This window comes from Phalacrocorax carbo, chromosome Z (assembly GCF_963921805.1).
Source record: "Phalacrocorax carbo chromosome Z, bPhaCar2.1, whole genome shotgun sequence".
Lineage (NCBI taxonomy): Eukaryota > Metazoa > Chordata > Aves > Suliformes > Phalacrocoracidae > Phalacrocorax > Phalacrocorax carbo.
Window position 1 is genome coordinate 30,163,555 of NC_087548.1, and position 25,386 is coordinate 30,188,940.

Here is a 25,386-nt window from a genome sequence, read left to right on the forward strand (position 1 = left end):
GACGGCGGGGACCGGGCCAGGCCGGGACGCGGGGAACAGGCCCAGGGGGACCGGCCCTCGAGTCGCCGTGGTGGCCGCCGTGGGGAGCGTGAGCGGGGACGGGGTGCTGCTTGGGGACTCTCCTTTCGCTTTTATACATGGGTATCTAAAACTGGAGGCAGTTCTGAGAACGGCGTATCGCTAGCATGCGGTGCGGGAGAGTGGTCTTAATTTGTTTTTTAGATATTCCGCACTGCCGATTTCATAGCTTGGTGTCTAAGGACTTGCCTTTTTGGGTCGCGGGAAGCCGCGGCGGGTTGTATGGGGGCCGCCAGACCCGCGGCAGTTAGTGTTCGTTAGAAGCTCATAACTCAGGTGACAGAAGCACAGCCAAGACTGATGTTTTTGAAAAACCACTTTTCTAAAAATCCTGACCTTTGGGAAGAACTGAACTCAATAATGTTTACTTAAAGTGTGGTGACGATGGGTAACTTCATTGTGCCCTTCCAGCTTCCCTAAGCAGAAATTTCCCTGTGCTGCTTCCTGGTAGCTAAATGCCCAGGTCAAGGAAACGCCACCCGTTCCTCTGGCACCGGAGCAGCTCAGCAGTGGACTGGCCGAAAGGCCTCCAACCTGGCCTCCAGCTTAGCTGAGCAACGCGCTGTCATAGACGCTTGCTTGTGCAACTTGTGAAAATAGTTCTTTAAACCCTTATGCTTGCTAGTAGCATGCTTAGCTGTGAATGAGCATACAGAAGTTTATAAAAAAAAAAAAAAACAAACCACCACCCAAACCAAAATCCCCAATCTTTTGTGTGCCGCTTTTATAAGCATAATGAAAAATAGCTTTAAAAGAAACCCCACTGACCAAACCAAAATACCTCTTTTTCATATTTCCTGTTTGGTAAAGCATTGTATATATTATCATATTCTGACTGTGGAATTCCATGTGCCAGGTCTTTTTGACAAATTTTGCAAAGATGTTCACAGCTGGATGTGTGTGTATAATTGCATGTCAGAAGTATCATAAGGAGAAAAATTGTTTCACACAGAAAAATAACAAACTTTTAACAGTAGCAGATAGATTTTCAGATAAAGGTTTTAAGGCAGTTGCTAAGAATTCTGTGTAGCATAGTAATGCCTGTTTTTTAAATACTTCATGTTTCTTAACATTAATTTCTGCAATATTCTGCATGTATTTCTCTGTCTTCCTTCAAGAAATTTTATCCAGATGTACCTCATGCATTTCAAGGCCTCATCGTCTGTAAGTGATGCATGAACATGGTTTGTTCTTCCAGCTGAAACATTTTCCATTTTGTTTCAAAAGATAGAACAGCATCTTTAGGAAGTTTCGAAGGTGGTACAAAAAGTATTTGGAAAAAACTTCCAAAAACATTTGACTGAACTCTGCAGTTCACAGGAGATGCAAAAAAAGGATGTTGATCAAAAATGGAGTATTTCCAGATGAGCATCTACTTTTCATTTCCGGTGAGACAAATCTTTACAGGTGGAAAAAATAACCATCCAACAATAACAGAAAAGCCTTTTTGTGCATATTCATCTTTTTTGCTTATGCTTTTTTGCCTACATTTAGCTATCTCCTAGCATTTGATGAAAAAGGTCTGTGTGCACAAAGAACCTATCCATTATTGTTGTTTGGGGTTTTTTTCTACTTTTACAAATTTATAATTTTCTTAAATACAGAGTTCAGGTTTGGGAAGATTTGCTATATGCTGGAAAAAAACCCTTCTACGGGAAAGCTTTTCTGTTTTAAAAATGACAGGGTAATGGCTCATCCACACACAAGGAACCTGAACTGTTATGGTAGGTGCTGCTGACAGCTGTGTCATAAAGAGTTTAATGCATCCAACTCAGTAAATGTGACAGAAAAAGGTGATATTTAATGAAGTGTTAGTTTGTTTAGAGATGTCTAAGCAACCTGGCTTATGTAGTGATTTCTTTCTTAGGTAGAAGATCTCTTCTTTCTGCAGCCTATCTGGACAGCTCAAAATGGGAAAAGAGACAAAAAGAGGAGCATAGCCTGGGTGAGAAAAGTTTGGGGTTTTTTTGTCTACTTTGACTAATTAACTGCAACCTGAACTCATTTTAGACCAGCTCATAATCTATAAATACTTCAAAATAAAAAAATATGTGAAGCAAAATGCTTCTGAGGTTCTAAGTAAAAATTGTTCAACATGTTAAAAATCTGTCATATGATGCAGAAACAACTTAGAATTTACTCATCTAATTAATGTTTGGTTTCTACAAGCTGATTTTTCTCTTTCACAAAATCCAAAGCTTTTATGAATGTCATAGTTTTGTGTCTGACAGTTAAGACTGTCTCCAAGTATCCCCTTCACTGACATTGTTTTAAATGTAATGCAATGCAAAAAAAAGACCTATAAGTGTTAAAGAGCATTCCTGTTTAAAAACATTTTTTTTAACAGAACATTTTCCTCTGAGTTTTGCCTGAGTGAAAGTTACACTTGGTGACATTTTAGATTTTTCAGTTGGGGGAAAATGAAACTAAGTGTTTTATTTCTGAGAAGTTGTATATTATAGTGTATCTGCATGTGGTACTGAGATCTCTTGTGCAAATTTTGTAGCTAAATTCTTTGGCTAGATTACATTTGAAATGATATTACTCCATCTTTTTTCGGCCTATGTTGAATAGAAGAAATCGTGCAAAACATTTTTCCATGCTAAAGATACATATGCAGTATTTTGTACCACAAGTGTTTTGAAGACCCCTTAATGCATGATCTTTTTCTTCCATTTTTCATTCCTGGGCCCTTGAACTGTGTTAATTATAGCACGGATTATGAGGCTGAAAGAAGAATTTGCAGGTGAAAATCAAGGGCTTTTGTCAGGCAGGAAGACATAGAAAAGTGATCTGATTAATGTTTTTTATCTGCTGATTTGTTTCTGTTATTTGCTTATGAGCAGCTAGGTTGGTATTGTCAACATGTTTTACTGTGTGTAGGCCAGAAACAGCCAGTGGGTGCTCATGACTGTAGCTTGGATCCTGCAGACACTCTTAATACCTTGTAACCCTTTGCTGTCAATAGGACTGACTGGTCATGCAGTGTTTTTTCAGCTGGAGCCACAGACTGCGATGCGTTTGAACCAGTCACCTCGAGATGAAAAAGGGTTCTTATTTGACAAATGTCGTAGTCAATGGAAATCCACTGTAGAAGAAAACATTCTACAGTCCATGTTTGGCTTTTGCCAGGCCTGGCAAGACACTTTGTGACTGTTTGGCAAGCACAGTTCTTTCTGCTGCTCTGCTGATGTTTTTGGTCCAAAGCAGATGTCTCTTCTATGCTTTTCAAAGAACTGCTTTGCATTTTCATTTTGTGTTTGCAGAAAAGAGAAAACAAGTTAACACAGTGTCAGCTGTATTAGCATTTTCAAAGAGGAGACAGCCCTGCAGATGTCTGCTGTGTAGCTGTCAGTTGTATGGTTGCCCATACAATCTTGTGTGGTAACTGGTGATTGGAGCTAGGGTGAATCCCTGTGTTGAGGAGATGCTCTTTTGTTTGTGTATTGCAAACACTGTTTCAAAACTGTTATTCTGCAAAACTATGTTGTGAGAATACATTTAAAGGAAAAAGAAGTATTTTTAATTTAAAGGCAGTTCCATTTCTCTGCTGCAGTGATGTGGTGCCGTCCCAAACTCAAACTCATTTACTGTGTCCATATAAGATATGCTTTATTCTCTTCAGCTTAGCATCCAAGCATGAATGAGTTTAGCAAACTTCTGTACTGAAAAAAAGCATGGGAAGGAGCAAGACTCTATTTTGTGTATAGAAGCACATTTGTTCAAAAAAGTAAGAATTCAAAATGCGTTAATTTGGAATTTACAAGCTGCTTGCTGATAGGAAGATACCTGTCTAGAAGTAATTTGGACTCCACTTATTAAAAATGAGGTATCGAGGAAATGGGAGGCATGGTGGAACTTAGCTTCTCCAATGTTTCAGCTGGTTCATCACTAACAAGGGTGAAATGAAGTGACACTAAGCATCATGCTGAGAAGAATAACAATTGCCAGAATCCCAGGGTATGGTAGAATCCAAGTGAGATAGGAAATGTCCTTTTTTTGTGTGTTTTTTTTTTTTTGTAGGAAAACTCATGGTACACAAAGTTGCTCATCCACAGCACCAGGTGGCAGTGCTGCCTTTACAGACTTGAGTAATTGCTATTCAAAGCTGCCTTTGGTACAAAGCTGTAGTGCCTTCCAGAAGCTGCTAGGGATGTGGAAGTACTGAGAAATGTGAAACGTATAAATTTGTAAGGCAAAGTCCTTGCCTCAGCCTTCCTTTATATTTTAATTGGATCTTTAAAATAAATCAAATCAGTCTTTATATAAAAAACAAAATATTAGCGTGGGAGTTAAGGTATTAGCTTAGCCCATCATTCCCGGGACAGGTAGACTTTGCATCACAGTTATATCCAGTTTCCCACTGCTGCCCCATCACTGGATTTCAACCCTGTCCTGGATGGACCACATCTAAGAATAAGAGAGTAGTGACCTTATCTGGTGGCCAAATGTGCCACTTGTGATAGAATCATAGAATAACTCCGGTTGGAAGGGGCTCATAAGGATCACCGAGTCCAACTAAATGTTATCCTGTGGCTACATTGGCTACCTGCTGCGGATGGGTACGCACTGCAAATCAAACTGAAACTGTGTTGATTTGCTGGGTCATCAAACTGGTGTTAGATGTCATAACCACTGACTTGGAAGGCGAGGGTCAATATTTTCCCAGTCATTGCCCTGGGTCGCCCTGTTGCAGGCAGCAAGACGTTGAGTTTCTATGAAGAAATGGAAATAAAAATGAACACGAAAGCTCAGATACCATCATTCTAGAGACAACTGTGAAGTCATGCCCAGAAGTTAAATGACCTCAGCTCAGACTTACAGCTTGTTTTATTAGTTTGTTTAAATCCGTGAGATTCTGCAACATGTGCAAATAAGGTTTTTTAGAAATTAAAGTTTTGTAAAAGTTCATCATGTACAAATGTGGTTTTAGGCAATGTGTATGAGAGGTTGTATATACTGGTGTCCTCTTTGGTAATGACTATCAGATAAAAGCACTTGCAACATATATCTGTTAGAAAGTACACAGAATTTTGCTTTGGCCATTAAAACATTTGGTTTATACACCAACATTAGCACTGAAGTTTTACTGCCAGCAGTGCTAGGAGATTTGGGCATTCACGTTCTTGCATTCTGGTACTTCTGTCGGGATGTTTTTAACTAAGAAGAAGCTTTAATCCTGGTTATTGAATAATAACTTGTGGAGCAATCTTGGTTTACAAAAGGTAGCCAAATTATATCAAATCATGAATATGAGGAAAAAAGTCTGGTTTTAGGTGCTCTTCAGAGAAAACAAACCAGGAAAGAGTTGCTCACTGCAAATTATTCATATCTAGAAACTAGAGCAGAAATGGCAATTTGTCTGGAAACAAAGCTAAGTTTCCCATTACCTTGATTTGTCTTCTGTTCTTTAAAGTTTGGTCAGCTTTTATCTTATTGTGACACTTGTACTGGAGCTGATAGGTAAGTGTTCCATGATGCTTTCTGTGCCAAAGTTCTGATGGAGAGTTCCAGCTTTGTAGACAGCATAAAAGGTCAGCATTAAAATTCTGTGTGTATGAACTCTCCCAGAGGATACCTGTGTATAAATGGCTAACAGTCTTGGGACCTTGCACTCATAGCATTGTAATAATTTGGTTTATATTCTACTTAAGTACTCGGTGTTTCCTGAAATGGGCTCTTCATTTTCATGAGCACCTAGATAAAAGAAGTGCCAAGCTCAGGGGTTGGGCATGGCCCAAAATGGTCTTAGGTATCACCAGCCAGTTTTCAGAGTGTGGTGCATAATAAAGTAGTTCTGGAATAGGTAAATGAACTCCCAACTGTCTTTCTAAAGTTCACACTCCTATGTCATCAAACATAACAGATTTCAGAGTGAATACTTTTTTCCAGCTATCTTGATATGCAGATGAAGAATGTTGGATGACAGTTGGCTTAGTATGTTCAGGCAAGGATCTAGCCAGTTCTTAGCTCCTGACAAGCTGGCTTGGCTGCAGCATCTGTTCTCTCTAACTTCTAGCACGGCTGGGAATGCTCCGTCATGACCTTTCTGAGTGCTGGAGAGATGTGTAACACAGAGTCAAATACAGACACTTGTACGGATATTCCCTCAGAAATTTATTTACCATTAAAAAAGCTGATCTGCTGTTTTAGTGGTTATCTGGTATAGCATGGCCTTGGTAGCCCACATCAGCTCAGCATCCTGTGTTGTATTTCGTAGGAGGTGGTACTTGCCTCAGTAACTTTGCCCCAGATTTCTTTTTGCTTTCATGGTTGTGAAAGGCTTTCCTTCCCTCAGCCAGGGATAAATGGTTTTTTTGTGTGTTTTGAAGAACACATTAAAGTGCCTTAGGAAGGAAGGTGTTATGTAAACACAAAATGCTGCTGTGTGGCAGACAGCAGCATTGTCCAGACTAAGAGTTAACCATTTTATTCCAAGTCAAGGCTCTATCATTTTACCGCAGCAAAAATGAGTTGTAATTTGAGAAAGCACCTGTAAGGTCAGAGTAGCATTGAATGCCATTGGTACTGTTAGAACTGTATACTCCTCAGTATTCACTGGCAGTACAGTTGGGTTTTTAAAATTATGAATAGTGATATCATGTTTTTGTGGACACAGTATTCATGGACTGCATCCCTTGGAGACACAGCATGTTACTGGTGCACAGCTTCTTCCTGCCCCTGACGAGTTTGCCAGAGTAGAAGGCTTAGTAAAATCTGATGTGGTGCAAATTGTGCGCACCTCACATTTCGTTGACAGGTGTGGAGGTTGGAAGACCTTTTCGGAAAATGAGTTGTAAAACGAGCCAATCCATCAGCTCTTGAAGGATGGCCAGCGGGACTAATTGAGAGGTGTCAAAGGAGAGCCTGGTTTAGTAACAGTTGCAGTCCTGGGATGCAAAGGGTGAAGCAAGGTGCTAATGATGCAGAGAGAATATATTGGATTCCTGGTCCTGGAAGGTGCAGGGTAATAGAAAGAAAAAGTATGATTGAAGTCTCTGAATTTTATAGATTGGTTATTATCAGTTCATGTCTCAGCTAAGAATCAAACAGCTGGCACTAAGCATGGAATAAACAGCTTACTCTTCCTGAGTCGTCATTTTCCAAGATCAGTACAAAACTAAAACTTAAAATTAAATGAATGTAACTTTCAATTAAATTCATTGAATGCAGTGGTTGGCTACCTGTTCAACAGTCAGAAGCTTAAAGTTCCTGTTTGGTCAAATTAATATTGTTATATGACTGCTGGCACAGTTCCCAGTTTGATTAACAGGATTTCTTTGGATTGCTGTTTGTGAGTGTAGCGTTTATCAGTATAGTACTGCTTGTTTCTGTGTCTCATTGTTTTACCGTAAAGTAAAGGACAAATCCATGCCAAAAGCACTGTCTAGCAGATGCTCAGCTTGAACACCAGTGTGAATTTCAAGGACATCTGCTCAGTTTTCTTAGATGAGTTATATTAGTTACACTAATTTCATCCAACACATTATAGGGTAGTTTGTGTTTTCCCTCTTCATCGAGTAAGTTAAAACCATCATGTTGAGAACCTTTCCATGTATTATTTTCTGTTCAAGTATTTAACAATAATTCAAAGTACTGTTTTCGTACAACTTCAAAAGTAGATGTTAACAAGGAACCAGAATTTTATTTAATGACCAGAGGTTCTATTCCAGGTTGTATGATGGCTCTGCAGATTTTCCTGCAATGCCAGTATATTAAACATACTCTTTTTCTGTTTTCTCCAGCTGACTTAGCCCACTTAATGGACAGAACATATGAAAGAAAGCTGCCTGTCAGCTCTTTGACGATAGCTCGGGTAAGGAAATAAATCCCAATCATAAAGTGATGGAAATGATCGTGGAATGCTTATGAAGTCAAGTGAGCTGAGAGGGGATAAATGACATCACCTCTTCTGGGAGGTCGTAAATGTCTTGTTATACTGTTAAATTGCCGTGTAAAGCTGTTCTGTTGTCACTTTTTACTCGTTAGTACCTGGACAGTAGGGTCTTCAAAACAGAAATAGTTTTGTCTCTTAGTAAAATTGGGCCTCACTGTTACTGGGCTATGTATTTACCTAATATATGTCCCCTGCCTTCCTGTGGTTTCTGTCTTAATGAGATCTTTAACACTCCCTCAGGCATTTTATAAGAACCCAGGCTGCTAAGGGAGCAGTGAACTCATGCCGCCTGCTGTGTGCATCTTTCCAGGCTCCTTTCAGAGTGAGGCAGAGGTGGATAAATTTCGGTTGCAGTTTAACCCCAGTAGGCAGCTAAGCCCCACGCAGCCGCTTGCTCACTCCCCCCACAGTGGGATGGGGGAGAGAATTGGAAGGGTAAAAGTGGGAAACCTGTCAGTTGAGATAGACAGTTTGGTGGGTAAAGCAAAAGCCATGCACACAAGCAAAGCAAAACAAGGAATTCATTCACTGCTTCCCATGGGCGGGCAGGCAGGCATTCAGCCATCTCCAGGAAAGCAGGGCTCCATCACGCGTAATGGTTACTTGGGAAGACAAACGCCATCACTCCAAAGTCTCCCCTTCCTTTTTCTTCCCCCAGTTTTATATACTGAGTGTGATGTCATATGGTATGGGGTATCCCTTTGGTCAGTTGGGGTCAGCTGTCCCGGCTGTGCCCCCTCCCAGCTTCTTGTGCGCCCCCAGCCTCCTCACCTGGTAAGGTGGGGTGAGGAGCAGAAAAGGCCTCGACTCTGTGTAAGCGATGCTCAGCAATAATTAAAACATCCCTGTGTCATCAACACTGTTTTCATCACAAATCTAAAACTAGCTACTATGAAGAAAATAAACTCTACCCCAGCTGAAACCAGCACAATTTTGCCTCTATACTTTTCTTTCCTTGCCTCAGCAGACTGAGGCAGGAGAAATGCTGGTATGGGATAAGTGAAGCCATTATTTTTACTGGAATTAATAACCAGTTCCATCCTCTGGATGGGTTAATCTGAGGAGAGGGAGTGAGGGCAGAGATGTGACGTGTACTTTTAAGTTTCCTGTGTGAGTTAGTGTTTGTACTGAAGAAAGAGAATAAATATGTCACTTGTTCAAAAACAAACAAACAAAACAAAAAAAAACAAAACCCAAACTAATTTCAATCTTCAAAATTATCCAAAAACGCTGAGTCGCCAGTAATGCCACTAATTAGGATCATTGGCACTACTAACTGAGGAGTCATAACATTTTACACAGTTAGAAGATGAAGCATTTGTACAGATCAGGCATTCTTGATCACTGCTTATGAGACAGCATCCATGGCCCTTTTATTACTTAATCAGCTTTATTCCTTGCCTTCATGTTCCTGCTTTGGGCTGACCTCTTCCCTGGAGGAGTGGCATTTCCAGATTGTCAAACAGTCCCCCTTTCCAATACCTGGAGCTCACATCAGATTCTTATTTTCTAAAATGTAAATAAGGCGCATTGTCATGCTATTGCCACACTCAAAAGATGACACCTGCATGTACACAGCATGCCAGGAGAGTTAAGAAACTGGAGAGCAAGTACCAGTCAGCTGAAACTATTATTTTTAGCTTATGCTTAGGATAAGAGGCGTACTGACCTTGAGAACGTGTTTATATATTCTGAGCTAAAGGTATTATTGGGAAGACTCTAGAGTGTTCCAGCATCTTTATGCTTATGTTAGTAAAACCTACAGGAAAAGAGGATTCACTGTTCCTATAAGACAAAGTTGGTTGAAAACTTGGCTTTTATTTAAATAGTTGGTGAAACTGGGAATTTTGGAAAATTGCCTGGAGTAGACAAGGTTTTAAATGTGAGGAAGATTGTGCTTTACAGCACAGGGCATGATTTTTTTCTTTTTTCTTCTGGTGAGATAGAAAATGCTGTTGCCCCGGTCCTTCAGAGTTTATAGTATGCATAGGCATAACAGGTGAGTTATAGGGGAAAGAATACTTTTTAGAAAGAGAAGCAAGGCATGTTGAGACTCACTCAAAATCGGGGGGGAAAACGTAAGGAACTGAATGCGTTCTCAAAATAAAGGATGTGATTAAAAAGCAAAAAATTCAGAGAGAAGCAGCAAAAATATGGGGTACTGAGCTATATGGACATAATTCTCAGATGGTCTCTATGTTTTTTAAGGTTCATAATGTTTCTTAGAGGTGAGGATGGGAGTTGTCTCAGTTTAAAATGATTTGACTTAGCAGTCTAGAGGAAACCTGTATAGGAGCAAGCAAAGACTTGAAGACCTCCAGTACTGTCAGACACCTAAATATGCCAAATATATTTTGTTTACTGAATTGGCATTTTCTTCTAATATGCTTTGTGAGTGCTCCCTCTGAAGCTTTTATTTCTTATTTTTTAATCAGTTTGTTGACAACATTTCTTCGCGAGAGGAAGTGGATCAAGCCGAATATTACCTTTACAAGTAAGCATCTTTTCCCCCCAAGCATGAACTTTGAGACATACAAGTAAATACCATGAAGTCTTGCCCTTTTAAGACTCTTTCCCTTTCCAGCTTACTGGCTTTGATTTCTCTTTCACAAAATACATGCATTTCTTTGTCTTAGAACTCACAGCTAAGGGCCTTCTTGGTAACTGCTCCTTTGTTATGGCTGCCCTCCTTCTGGACCTCTGGCATTGACTCCTGTCAAGCATATCAGTCTGAGGCACTGAACAGCGCATACAACCTCCAGCTGTCATTTACATTAGAGATGCTGAAATTATAAAGAATTATGTTTGTTTACAGTTTTTCCTTCTCATACTTTTTTTGTTCTCTAGGTCATAATTTAACTAGATTGGTTATAAGCATATTTGCATATAACAAGGAAGCTTGTTTCCTTAGAACGAACAGAAATGAGAACGGGTATGCTGTGGTAATGATGAAGTCAGCAATGCTAAATGAAGTATAGTTTGGGGCTTTATCTCCTTAATACTTTATGTTCCCCAGATTAGCTGTTTAGTTCACCTTATGCGTGGGCTATTAGGCTTTTCTGCCACTATTTGTGTGTTGAGTGAAGTGTATTAGGTACCCTTTCTGCTAGTGTCAGGTTGAATGCTTGCTTACTTCAGATCAGTACATCTCAGTATCAAATTTAAGAGGGAAGCAATTCTTGCCCATCACTAAAATATATTAGTTCTTTTATGGATGGCTGCACACACATTTTGAGAGCTAGGTTTCCTGATGGAGAAAGTAACTCATCCTGTCAAAGTGCATGAGAGCATCTTTACGAATAATGTTATTTGTAAATAATAATGATTTTATTTTAATGAAGAAGGTTACTGGATGGCTGTTTTAAGTATATGCATAGTTGTAAGTGCATGACTGCATGAGACTTAGATCTCTGATTCTCTAGTACTACTGGGGCAATATTGGAACCTCAGAGCTTCAAGATGGAAACAAGAAACCGAGTTTGCTAATACTAGCAATACCCTGTAATGAAAAAATAAAAGGAGGAAGAAGAGTCTCACAGAGGGCAGGTTAGTAGAGCTTTCGTTCCTTCTTATCAAGATTTCATTAGTCCTGTCAGAATCTGTGGTCAGAAATCAGTTTTCCATCCTGCAACAGGTGAGAGGAAGACAGGAGAAAGTAAAGCCCTCATATTTCTTTTACAAATGTGCTGCTAGTACTTTTTGCTAACATTCTTAAAGATTGTAATGTACATTGTGCCACACAGACTTAAGTTCTCTCTGATGGAGTTGGGCCCTGTAGTGTAAAGGATGCCAAGAGACCTTTGAATGCCTTGACACCAAGAGGAAAGTGTGGTAGTTCAATTGCTGAGTCTCAAAATGGTACAGACAGAATCCAGATAGTCAGAGTGGGATGTTCAAACGTAATGTGTCTTATAGGTTCTTTCTTCTTGAAAAGAAGAGTTTCAAAGAGTGAAAAAAAATTAGAAACACAGAAAATGTTCCATAGTAAGAGGGAGATAATAGAATGGGAATCTCTAACATGTAAGTATCCTCCCCAGTCTTCATCTGTGCCTGCTTAGCCCATCTGTTTAAAATACAGGGGTTTTATCCTTAAAAACACACTCTGAAGGAGAGATTTGCAGGCCAAAACTAATTACAGTTATTTACTGTTTCTCTAAGAAATAATTCTCCTGTGCTGGTGAGAGTATAGTTATGCACACATCAGATACGATCATTTGTAATGGATACAGATTTTAGTAGTCTGTGTGGAGAGAATAGAGAGGTACTTATGTGTCACATGGCTTGTCAGACGTCCTTTGGTTGGAATTTTTTTTGCATGTGTCCCTGTAATGCTGCTTTGTTTTGGTGTTGCAAAATGCTTAGTCTTTTGGAGATGTTAGCATCAGTTTTCCCGGAGACTTCATTCCAGCATGATCCATGAAGCTACTCTCAAATGCATTTATATGCAGGTAGTGAAACAGTGTAGAGAGATCTGTAATTCATGTGAAAATGTAAAAATCCCAATTATGGCACCAGCTTCCCTTTCAAATGAAAATAAGTGTGCTAGCTTCAGGAAATAGGAGATGTGGTTGGTATCCACAGGGCCCCTTTTATTGTACTTTACTTTTTGCACTTAGGCTGGAGTTCAAATGAAGGACGTGTTTATAAAGATATCTCTTTGCAGCTGGGAGGATGTTTGACACAGAAAAAGTCCTGCAAAAGTGGCCACACCATGAGACATGAAGGAGGCAGTAGGGAGGGTTAGATAAGAAACAGAAGCTTTAACAAGAAATCTCTCTTTCTGGCTTAATGAGAAACAGTTCAAAGCACAATTTTTGTACTTTGTGTAAGGAGAGTAAGCTTCTAAAAACAAGAAAGGCAGTATCAGTGAAAAGCTTTTTTACATCTTTTAAGGTATAAAAGTCCATTGTGAGCCAATGGCATGCTAATGGCCTGGTAATTTGGCTGTATGTGCATTTGCTTGGACATACATAAGCAGAATGCTCCCAGTGTAGTGTGTTTTTCCCCTTAACAGCTTGTAGAGTCTAAGGGGGAGATTTCAATGTCTTTCCCCAATGTTGGGTGCCTCTGGCAATCTGAGGTGAAGGGTAGTCAGTTCCAAGGCCCCTACAAGTTTGGAAGATGTTCTTGGTACAGAAGTGCTGGTGGGAAGAATCAGAGGGAAGTAAATGGCATTTCCATGCTCGCTGTGTAGGGTTTTTGTGAAGATGAGAGTGCCAGAATTTGTAATTATAAGATTTGTAGACTGCAGTGTGTGTAGTGTGTGAGGCAGAACATAGTTCAAAAAACAATGTTCCAGAGCATTACCATAATGCATTTAGGGTCTTGAAATACAATATATGTATTATATTTAGACCTGTTTCAACTTCCCATCCTTTTAAAGTGGTAGATCTCCAGCCGTACTGTCTCCACAGAGTGTCTTGAGATCATAAGAATAGCTGTGTGGAAGCTGCTACACTACATTGTAGAACATGTCAGTAAGATGGTAAAGGCCATTTTGAAGCACGACGTCATCTGCTTTCAGTGTTCCTCTTTTTGTTCTCTTTTGAATGCCTCCCCCCTCCATTAACTGTCAGACTTTAAAAAAAATCCTTTCATCTTCTAGGATCGCAGCAGAAATTCTAATCAGAATGCAGAGCACTTTCAGCCAGATCAAAGACCTGCATTTCGCCTTACTTTGTCCTGTCTCACTGAGATGTCACTATTTCTCACGTCAGGGTGTTTTTCATATGATAGAAACATTAGCATAACAGAGAGGTTTTGTGGTGAGGTAACTCTGCTGATTCTGAATGTAGGTTTTATGCCAACAAAGATTTTCAATGTGTTTGAAAGCAATTGTGGAAGTTTTATGTTGCCATTCCTCAGGAGGATTTTTAATTTCATTAAACCCATGACCCACTATGTAGAAAAAAGCGCACATGCTGTCTGTAAAATGTAAATGTTTGCGTGTGCATGTGCTTTGCAAATTCTTGCATGATCTACCTAGATTTTTTTCATTGCTTTTCCATGATTGATAATGCTTTTTTGAAAATTGAGTAATATCTGCATATTTCAGGATTTATTACCTGGCGTCAGTACTTGATTATAATCACAAAACGGGACACTAGCAAACTATTAGAAATTATTCTTAGATATGCTTTTATATCCTTAATGGTAGTAAGTTACAGTTTTGAGGCCTGATTTCAGCCATTAAATCATTTTGGGACTATAGTGTTCTCCATATGTCTCTCTCTCTCTCTCCCTCTCTCTCTCTCTCTCTCTCTCTCTCTCTCTCTCTCTCTATATATATATATATATATATATATATATCTGTATGAAATTGTGCTTATTCCTTATAATGTGTGTCAATAGTTAGTCCAACATCACACGCAAAGTAAGTTTCGCCTGCCTGGCCTATATCTGCATGTCTGTTCTGTGGGTGCAGAAGTTGCAGTTTTTTATAGTATAATGCCAATCAAGCATTTAGTGTCTGAAAACATTAAATTACTCTAGAGTATTACTTGTAATAAATTATCTCAGTGGACCAAAAAAAAATTTTGCTCCTGAAACATACTTTGCATGGCATTCTTTCCTACTAATATATTTTGTATCCATATATAAATCTACAGTATGTAATGAATACCATTAACCTGTTCCAGCACAAATAGAAAAAGGAGAAGAGACAACACAATCCTACAACATGTTTAATTCTTCCTTTGAGGTCTTTTAATTTTCCTAAAGCTGTAGCTAACACAGACTTCGTCAGTTCATCAGGTCTTGGCTTTCACTCCTTCCAGAGAAAGAGAGAGAAAAATAAGAGAGTCAGAAATATCTGCCTATTATTCAAGTTGTGCAGCAGTTATGTTTTGAAATTATGTTGGGAAGTGGTGGAAGCATCTGAGAGAAAAACACACTTTGTAGCAATAGTGGTATGTTCTACCTGTTTGGACACCTGCTGAACAATCCAAAATAACGTCATTTACAAAAGATCTGGGCTGCTCTTTGGCAGGTTGGGAGACACAAGGAAGGGAAGTGCCAGAGAGGTTTACTTCATTTACTTCATTACTTCAATGTCCAAGTTATTTGCACATGAATGACAGAAATACACGTGTTTAATGCTATAGCATTATGGTCATCAGTATGTGATGCTGCTTTGTGGGAAGACTGTTGGTCACTATCCAAGCCAGTGCAGTTGGATATAAGTGTTTTCGTCTTAGAGACTCCACCACTCTTCTGGCTTCAGCATTCAGTCATTTCTGCACAGAGGGGCACATCTGCTTACTCTTCCTGTCATCTTTCATGGGTTCTCTGTTATCATTGTCTGTATTTGGTTTGTCAGAGTCTGAGCTATAGGAATTGTTGGAGTAAATAACTAGCAACTACATTTCAGAACCAGTGCCAAATTTCAGCAAGGCTAATCCTGTAATCCCATCTCATTCAGTAGGTGTGCTCAATCAGTGTAACTGTGCTGTAAAGTGGATAAGAACCATCAATAAGGATGTAATACTGAAAAGCATTCAGAAAGATCACTTCTTGTGATACAGGCCTTTTCAGTCATCTGCTTTTCATAGTTCTTCTGTCCTTTTGTAAAGCTTTCCTTTAAGCTTGGCAGAAACCAGATAAGAATTTTCTAGGCACTGTGTATAAAAGCTGAAAAAGTTGGAAGACTTTCCTTCAACACTAATCTTTTCTTTTTTTTATGTAGATAACACTAATGGGGTAAGTGTTTGGATTTTTAAAACCCTTCTTTTTAAAATGAGGGAAGAAGAAAGATTCTTTTACAAACAGAATGCGTATATCAACCTTATGGGGCAACCCCCCCCCCCCAAATATTTCTGGAGTAGATAGAAAGATAAAGCCAGTCAGATTCAGAAATGGAAAAAACTGACTCAGACCATACACCATGTAGATACATTTTTCATTTAGTATTGGTAGAAAGACTTTCATTACTGTTCTTGCAATAAAAGAATATTAGCAGAATTTTCGTATCTTTCAATCAGCAGCTCAAAGCATTTTATCTCGTAGGTAGTACTGGAAATAGACTGAAGTACAATATGAGCAGTAAGTATTTAGGACCACATCTCCAATGTTGTACTCATATATGTTGAAGGAGAAAAGGCAATTTTGTCTCAGAATTTGACTCATCTTAAAGTTCAATTTCGCCATACCTGGTGGCATTCTAAAGGTTGTTTTGTAAAATTCTGCACCAGCAAAAAGCCTGTCTGCAGGCAGATCTCCCATTATATTTTAGAAATACTGGAAGTCTAGACAGAGGTTAAATTGCAGCCAGCAATGTAAAGAGTGAGCTGTTCATATGAATACAAATGACCAGGACGGAGTAAAGCCTTTTACAAGCTTCAGAATTTAAAACATAAACACATGCAGAGATTTATTCCTTTGCTAGCTTTGATGACTAATAATTGTAAAGATAGGCTTGAGAATTAACCCCATCCAGCTTCCCCTGAAAGGAACTTCAGGTTCCGTTACAGACCTTGAGCAGTAATGGCAGCCGGAGCCAGGCAGTACCTCCAAACCCATGTAAACAGAAGAAAAAAGCATATAAAGCTACTGTTTCTGTTGAGTTTCCTCTCCTACTGATTTCCTAAGTAGTGTTACACAGTGCAGCAATGTTTTCCCTTTAAGTAATGTTGACGATGGCAACTACTAGGATAAAAACCTGAATTATTATTGGGCTTACAGCCATACCCAGAGCTGCCATGATTTGTTCTTTGGGAACTGCTAACTTTGTAGTTATTGCATCCATCAACCTAAATCATTCCTTTATGACGCAAGTATTTATTCCTTTTTGAATCACAATAAATGCAGCAGAAAACTTAATGAACAAGTACATTGTTAAGGAATAATCTTGACATGCTGTAGACCAGAGCTGTCTTATTACAGATAGGTTGATTAGATTAGATTTATATTTATAATTCTATTTTTCTTTGTAAAGAAAGCCTTATTGTTAAATGATTTTGATTTTCTTTAGAATGATAGTACTAAATTTGGAACCATATTTTTACTGGGCAAGGAGACAATCTTGTGTAGGTACTTAAAGGGTAAGTTATTTATTTACAGCTTTAATTTATATATTTGATTATCTTTTTAAAAAGATAAGTGTTTACCAGAGTGCTATTTTTCATTGATGTGGACAACTCTTTTGAGAAAGAAATGTGAATGAAAGTATCACTTCTCTGCAAATCTACACATTTTAATGATTATGTAAACATTAATTATGTTAGATACAATATGGAAAGCATTTATCAGAACATGTTCTGCATTTAAAACTTATCAACAGGAAATCTTGTTTTTATTTGATGAAATTAACAGATTCTAAAGATATCGGGTTTTTAGTATCAGGTAGGTGCCAGTTTCTATTCCTCTTTTATTTAGAAGAGGTAAGCATATATTCCTGCTTTTTTCAGTCACAAGTTACTCATTATTGAGCTGAACTAAATATAACATAGTAAATAAGGAATATATTATGATTGCAGCTGTAAAAGCAACAACAGTCATTAAAAATTTTGGTTTCAGTTGCTTAGCTAGTAACTTTCTCTAGTCTCTAATATATCTGCTGGTAAAATTAGCTGTAAAATATATGTTTCTTGAGGAAAAAATAATACAAATTATTGAATTTCGGGGGGGAGGGGTGGTGTGAGCCATTTATTTTAAAAAGAAATTCTGTTAATTTTTTGTTAGCTTTAACAGTCACATTGCTGAGTAGCATTGGATTGGGGTGTAAGCAAGAGTGTGGTTAGCCATTCAAATGAAAATGTTAGGCTATATTAACTTCATCTGTCTTCACATGTATAAAATAACAAAATAGTCTAAAAATGGGAGAGCATTTATACTATGCTTTGGGATATGTAGGTTTTTGTTCTACTGCAACCAGTCTGTACTCAAAATGCTGAACAATTTAAATGTCACAAGACAGAGGAATAAGTACGAAGTCAAAAGGCTTCCAGATCAGGCAGAAAATTTCTTAGGAATGTCAGTGCTTGTGATTATTTTACTGTAATCAGTAGTAAAAGAGAGAGTAAAGGCAATTTATGAGATAAGTTCTGGTGTTGATTTGTTGCCATTAGTGATGGTTTCTTGTGGGGTGAATCAGTGTTCATGGCTGGGTGGACTGTGTAAGCCTCTATGGGTGAGCTTCTAAGAAGATAAGGACAAATATTTTCTTGAAAATCGTTTTTTAAGAACAGGATGAGTATTTAGGGCTTGGACATGGTTCCTACTTTGTCAATTTTATTTTGGAAAAAATTAAGTTAAGAGCTGGAGAGGAAAGATATGCAGAAAGTGTCCTGATGCTGGGTATAGGAGTTGCCTAACCCGCCATAGCTGCTATGTTGAAAATACATCTTGGGTTGAATATACATGTTGTAAAGGTAGTAGGTCAAAAATAGGTTAATTGGAACTGTGGGACTATGGCAGTAAATCTGAAAAGGTGAAATCTGAACTGTGTGAATCCAGTTTTTGAAGTGTTTGACAGCAAATGCAAGGTTTGGCTCTTCCCTTGCCTAAGTTGGCTACTAAGATCCATTCAGTATTTGTATTCCTGCAGCAATCTCTTGCCAGCATTTTCTTTTTGCTTAGGTTGCATGTGGTGTGAAATTGAACTACTTTGTAGAATAAACAGTTTGGCTCATATGCTTCTGTATTGCAGCCTTTGATACTCAAGCCAGAGGAAGAAATCACTTGTAATCTGTGCAAGTTCAACTGTGATCAAACTGAAAAGTGTCAAGGGTTGTGTCCGTGGGTGTAACATTACAGTAGTTTGAAGCTAGTGTGTGATGTATTTCTGGGAGCTATTTCATGAAGCATAAAGAATTTGAGTACAATAAATGGAAAATGCAACATCATTACAATGTGGGCTCCAGCTCTCAGTGAATTATGTTAATTTTGTCTCAGGTTAAATTTAGGCACTGTTAAAAAGTTGCTGTTTGCAAATACTGTAATAGCAACATCCAGTTACAGGCTGGGTTTTTTTCCTGCTCTTAAAAGAAGTCATTATTGGCTTTTGTTGACAGCAGTGTTTATACATAACTGTGAACTGTTAATTTTTAATATTATGAGGACGGGGTGTAGTGTCATAAGTGAGCTTAGCGCTAGAAGACAGAAGCTCCTTAACATTGGTCCTAACTCTCAGTTACTTCTGACACTGAATGAACTATTATAAAACTTGGAGTCACTATCTTGCCAGCCTGAAAATGCTTTGGTGCTACATCTGTCCAGCTTGGTTAATGGTTACTGGAATGCAGGCTTCCTGTGGCATCCTTGCAGTAGTTGATGGCTAAGAGATGGACGTTTTCTTTATTTTTTAAAATAAAACATCTAGCTAGCTTTGAAGCAATTTGTTCCCTGAAATCACACAATCTTATAGATAGCCCTGGTTGAAGAAAGCCCATGACATAAATACTATTTGGTACCTAGAAAGTTTTAAACTTAGTTCCAATATGCGGCTAGTGGGAATTAGCTTTCTGCTAGAAACTGACTTTCTGGCAGTCTTTGGCAGGGGATCTCTATCACTGTGCGAAGTGAAGTAGGTACAAAGCAGACTTCAGCAATTAAGAATCACAGATGGGTTTTTACTAACATTTCTTTTTCGTTTTGAAAAATTAACCTAGTCGATAACTTGTGTACCAGCTTTCAGGCAGGTGGAGAATTGACTGAAGTAATGACGGGCATAGCTGGGCTAGTAAAATGGTATCAATCAAATCTGAACTTTACTTAAAAATGCAGTTTTTTACAGCCTATGTGTTAATAACTTTTTGGAGACATGAGTAAAGATTCCAGCAGAACTGACCCTTCATTGAGCTTTAATACAGCTAGTTTTAGCCTGACACACTTTAGAAATTGCTGAGATTGAAAAATCTCCCCAAAGCAAGAAGTGTAGTTTGTTGTATGGTTCTTAATTTCACTCTGTGCCACTCTATGGCAGGATATCAGGAAAAGATATAATTAATGGAAGAGCTGGTTTTAAATTAGACTTTATTGTAGGTGCATGGAGACAGGGAAAGGCACTAGAGAGTATCTTATCAGAATCACTAAAGCAACAGCTCATCCCATCATGCCCCGTTTTTTCCTCAGCCTTTGATACTTTCTATTCAGTCACTAGATTATTAATGGCATTTATATTCAAAACCAGTCATTTCAACTGTAAGCCTGGAAGCGTTTTTAACAGAGATGAATTCTAGAAGCTGTGTACTTTACAGCCAATAGTTTGGGGAAAAGTTGGGCTTTTTATTATTGTTGTTATTTTTATGACAAGACTTTTTCTTGCTAAGTGTTGCTCTCTGAGTGAATTTCAGTTTTACGATGAAAGTAGTATGGAGTCTTCATGTCTGTGAGAAGAAAATCTGATTTTCCTGCACGTCTTTTCCAGAAGGAGTGGGAGAGGTGGAGGGTGTTGGATAACAAGACACTCTACTATCCTAGGATAAGAAGAAGAATAGAAATACTGTATTAAAGTGTCTGTTTACTTGGTTTTTTTCCTTAGGGATACATCTCTAAGCAACAAGAAGTGAAGCAAATCTGCCATGCTATTCACCTCATCATTCTGTCTTGACCATAAAGGAGTAAAGCCAAAAAGGGGGGTTGCTTGCTTCCTCGTTCATATTTGAAATAAAACTTCTGAATGTTCATTAAATGACCCAGTTTTATTTTCTGCATGAAACTAATCTGGGCACCACTACCTTTTCTCAGTAGCAATATTTGTACCATCACAATGTTCTTTTCTCTACAAGTCACGCTGGGGCCCCCCAGATGACCAGTTTTAGCTTTAGTGTGCTAGATGGCAACCTTCCCTTTAACCTGCCTTATTTAACTCTTATGCTTGGAACAAGTGACCTTGTTGCTACTGGATTTTTAAATGTTAAGACCTTTAGTTTTGAGCTAGACAAGGCCTATGACTGTTGTCCTATTATGTTTGGTTGAGGCATACAGAGCACCTTCAACCAAGCCGATAGAGAGGAAATCCTGACTCATGTTCTTTTGAGAAGTGAACTTCAGTTCGTGTCCTGCCAGGGAGTGCATAGTTCTAGAGTATTTTGAATCGACATGGCTTAAGGAGCTTTTTAGGAAACATACTTAACAGCCTGGAAGAGTTTACCCAGTATACTAAGAAGCAGTATGTTTTTTGAGCCTGGGCTTTGCTTTTTCAGTGTGGTTATGAACGAATTAGTGTAAAGGTTCGAGGTATGCCAGGTGAGCCTGTGGGATAGATACTTAAGTTGATCAAGATGTCTGAAGGATTCCTCATCTCTGTGCTTTGCAAGTGATTCTAGAGGGATTTGAGGCTGCCTGGTGTAACCTGATGGCAGAAAGTTGGAAGAGCTGCTGTACTCCAGTTCTGTTATGTTCGCTGCCTGTGGATGGAGGGACAGATAAATAAATCCAAGTACTTTTATTCCAATAAATTGCTTCAAACTTTGCTGTAGGCTCTGGATCTGTTGCTGTTACTGTTTGGTTTATGGTGGTTCTTATGTCTATTTATGTATAAGCAAAACATTTATTTTACGATACTGTATACTGCTTCTCCATTCATCCATTGTTCTGAAATTTATAACATCTGTCTAGAATTTTGCAACTATTTGATGATACTATTTTTTCTTTTTAACGTAATAGGACTGTTCTTTGTGTTTTATTCACAAAGGTGCCTTAAATCCATCAAAAGGAGGAAGAGCATTTAGCAATACAAGAGACTGACAACAACGGGCAGAAATGCTTGTTATATTGGAAATTCAGCTTGTCATTTGTTAATGAGCTCTAATAACTGGCTGTCAAAGTGGCTAGGTCAGTAAAGGAGAAACTCGATCCTAGCTGCTATTTGGTTGATTGCAGAATGTGATAGTCATTGTTAGAAAGAGACATTGCAAAGCTGAGCTTTCTGTGCAGGAGTGTGGTTTTGAGCAGTGTAGTAGCTATTCTGAGACTACTGAATGGTAAATTCTGTCTCTTCAGTTCTTAGGAGAGGTTACCAGCGTGATATCCTCAGAGTTCCTAAATGACTGCAGAGTATGTACTTCTACCCAAAATACCTCTTTTCCCAGATCTGGTCCTTTTACCAAGCATAAGGGTTAAGAAACAGGTAAACCTGTAACATCAGTGTGGACAGAAATAAAAGCTGAATGTGGTATAACTGGAGAGCAAGACCAGACACTAAAAGTACTCTTTAAGTCTCGTTAAGTTTAGCCTTGATGTTTGACTGTGCTTCTGTACTGTCCTTTCTCCATATGTAAAAACTGATCCGTTAGGCTTGTTTTGAGGCTGCAGTCCTCAGTGGTGTTAAAGCTCTGCGCAACTCCTGAACAAAAGATGCTGTGCAAGTAATATGCATTCATGTGGAGGTGGAGTGAGCCTAATTCAGAATAATTAATTTTATGGTGAAAGCAATCAAGGGCTAAATTACTTTAAAATCAAAGGTCGGGGAAAGTCAATAAAAATTAAAACAGGAGGAGTCTGCAAACCGCTTCTCTTCCTGTGTAAGAGCACTATTCTGCCTCAGCGTTAGATTACCCTGTTATAGTTGACTTGTCTAATTTTTTTAAACCTGTCCTGCTACTGCTTTTGATAATTGTTTTCTTATACTACATATGCTAGTTGAGTTTTTTACTTCAACGCAGAAGGAAAGTGTTCCCTCTGTTTTTGCTTGAGTGTAGGCAGCTAATGCATCAGGTATTTCCTATAGGACTGGTAGGTCTACGTGTGAGATTTTTGAAAGGATGCATACAAAGAAAGGTGTAGGCTACACCTAATGCAGGCAAAGAAGAGATCAAAAAACCAGAGTTTTGTTCATGTTTAAAAGGAAATTTCAATCAAGAAAGATTTTTTTCAGGGCTGTTGCCTTTGACGTTGATGTTGACACATGAGCAATGCCTCTGGGTCCATTTAAAATGCAGACGATTTTTCCCAAGGCCTGTGGCTTGAAATGACAAACAAAGGGGGAGTTTTGGGTGACGTATCCTTAGCCTTCTATTCTCCAAGCTAAGCCTGCCTGGAATCCATTTGATCATTATGCACTGTAGCTTTAAAAAATGTGCCTGGGAACTAGAAACCATGGCATTGCCAAGGAGCTTCACAACCCTGTATGACTTGTGTAAAATGTGAAGTGGCTTTGGATTCATTCCATTGAGAGAGGTTCTTCCTGGCTCGCAGAGACATTTCTTAGGATATTTATTCATTTTAAGTCTCCTTATATTTTGCTTCAGGACTTTGGGGAATTTTAAGTGGATGAGAAGAAATCTGGCGCTCTCCCCTGCTGATAAAATCAAATGAGTATATAAACCGTATTTCTCTCTAGCTCTAAAAGAAGTAAGATACCTGAAGTATAGGCGGAAGAAATTTATTACATTGACTACCACTAGGTAGGTTCCTTCCTTTCCTGGACTAGATCCTACAAGGGGACTAGCAACATATGAAACCTTTTTGGTTTTAACCCTGAGGAAAGCACAGTAACACATCTAAATTACGTATACTAGAAATAATGACAGAATGGAGATCGCTCGGTGTCATTCTGTTAATTTCTCCACTTCCTTGCAACGTGGCAGAAGATGATACCGGAATCTCTAAAGCGTAAGAACAGAGAACATTATAGTACAAGATGTTTCATTTAAGGAGTTGGTTCTATGTATGATAATGCAAAATTAGCAAAGCAAAATGCAGGTGAAATTTAGAAAGTCTTGAAGAAATCTGTAGGCCTAAGAGATCATACAGTTCTGTGCACGGAATGTGTAGATTGTTACAAAATACTTTCTCATTAGGTCAGACAAAGTTGGAGAAAGGAAGGGGACTCTTCTTCCTGTTTCGCAGAACGAGGGAAAAAGAAAAAATAGTGTATTGCACCAGGATAGCCTCTGGCAGTACCAGGAGTTGCATTGACCCTTAAGAAAGCCACAGAGTGCAAAATGGGAACTTCTGAACACCTTGGCAAAGAATTAGAACAGATCTGCTAAGCTGGCTTTCCCTCAGTACAGCAGAACTGTTCCTGGTAGTATATTACTTCTGCAGCACTTGCTCATCTGTTTTCCAGCAAATTTTCCTTCACTGTCTTCCTCATTTGTGATGGCCCTCCTGTACCAAACCTAAGGAAAAGAATACAGGCTAGCAATTTGGTGCTTCTCTTTGCTCTCAGGGTTGCTGTGTTACTTCCCTTGAGAGTACAAGGTATGTGAAAGCAGCATTAGAGTGCATCACCACTTGATGGCACCAAACAAATTTGAAAGACCATTTTAAATAAATAAAGAAAGAAGAGAAGCAACTCAGCTCTTCTGCAATGTGGGAGGGCACCAACAGAAGTCAGTCATGCTTGCTTTATTAGTAGAGCACTCCATAAAGCACTCTCAGCATCTGATAAACTTTTCCATTGTTCAGTTTCTTTAACACAACATGAGTACTTCAGCGGTGTTGTAAATAATGAGCAATAATGCCTTGTCCAAGAAATTAGTAAACTAAAAATGTATTCTTAGCCCAATGTGCTGGTCAGTTTGTGAGCAAGAGAGAGCGTGCACTTGCCTGACGAAAAATGTTCTGGTTGCCGTGTATTGAGGCTCTATACTCACTGTGTCTCTTCCAAGATTTTGCAAGTACAAGGCAATGGTTTAATGAAAATCAAGTTTCTGGACTGCATCATTTGAACAATTTTCCAAAATAAGGGGAGTTATAGTATCATTGCAGTGTGTGCTGTTAGATTCACAGTGACCTTGGATATTTCAGGAACTCTCTGTCTTACAGATATTCCACTTCTTGTTCCCTGTGGTGACAGATGTTCTCAGTTCAATGACTGGAAGGATGACCATATTGATTCTTTAGCCATTAACATTAAAGTGTACCAACAGGGAGCTCCCCTAACACTGTTATGGATTCTTTTCTGTGTCTTTTCTGAATGCATTACAGGAATCGTTTGCTTCTCAGGTTTTTATCAGTTCTCAGAAAAATGAGTTTCAGCAGCGGATACCTGCAAGATAACCTCCTGGTCTTTCCATTAAACACACAGCAATTGGTAGAGGCTTACTTTATTTAATTCACTCTGAATCCTCTGCTTTCTGTAGTTTTAGCTTCCTTCTGTCTTTTCATCTGTCCCTGAACACATTGCCTTGCTTAATTATATCCTGTTTTGTGTTTCATGGAGAAAGAGAAGGAAGATGTTAATGCTTGTCAAAATGACCAGCAATCTCCTCTTTTCCCTGATTCCCTTTAAAATAAAAATATCTGCCACAACATTTCATTAGTTTGTCTAGTTAGCTGTAAAAACAGATACTCTGTTGGCCTCTTTTCTCAGCTAGTAGAACAGAGGCAGAACTCATCCCAGCATTATATGGATCAGAAACAATTGAAGATTGCAGTGTACCTGTTTCCCTTTCACTTCCAATTCTCCTTTTACCACATCATGGATTAATCGAAGTGTGTATTGTAGAGGGATAGTGTACATGCAT

General features: G+C 38.7%; 1 protein-coding gene across 2 annotated transcripts in view; it reads left to right on the plus strand.

The window, feature by feature from the left end:
- The window catches only part of MRPS27 (mitochondrial ribosomal protein S27), a 42,699-nt gene that overhangs the window by 190 nt on the left and 17,123 nt on the right, over window positions 1-25,386 (plus strand). Inside the window, exons 1-4 of one of the 2 annotated variants that reach the window (XM_064439188.1) lie at window positions 1,349-1,466; window positions 1,946-2,023; window positions 7,824-7,894; window positions 10,411-10,469. In XM_064439188.1, the coding sequence (XP_064295258.1) occupies window positions 1,415-1,466; window positions 1,946-2,023; window positions 7,824-7,894; window positions 10,411-10,469 (260 nt within the window). In that variant the 5' untranslated portion in view covers window positions 1,349-1,414. Of the gene's footprint in view, window positions 1-1,348; window positions 1,467-1,945; window positions 2,024-7,823; window positions 7,895-10,410; window positions 10,470-25,386 lie in introns of those variants that run through there. The other variant, XM_064439186.1, reaches the window with a different exon arrangement.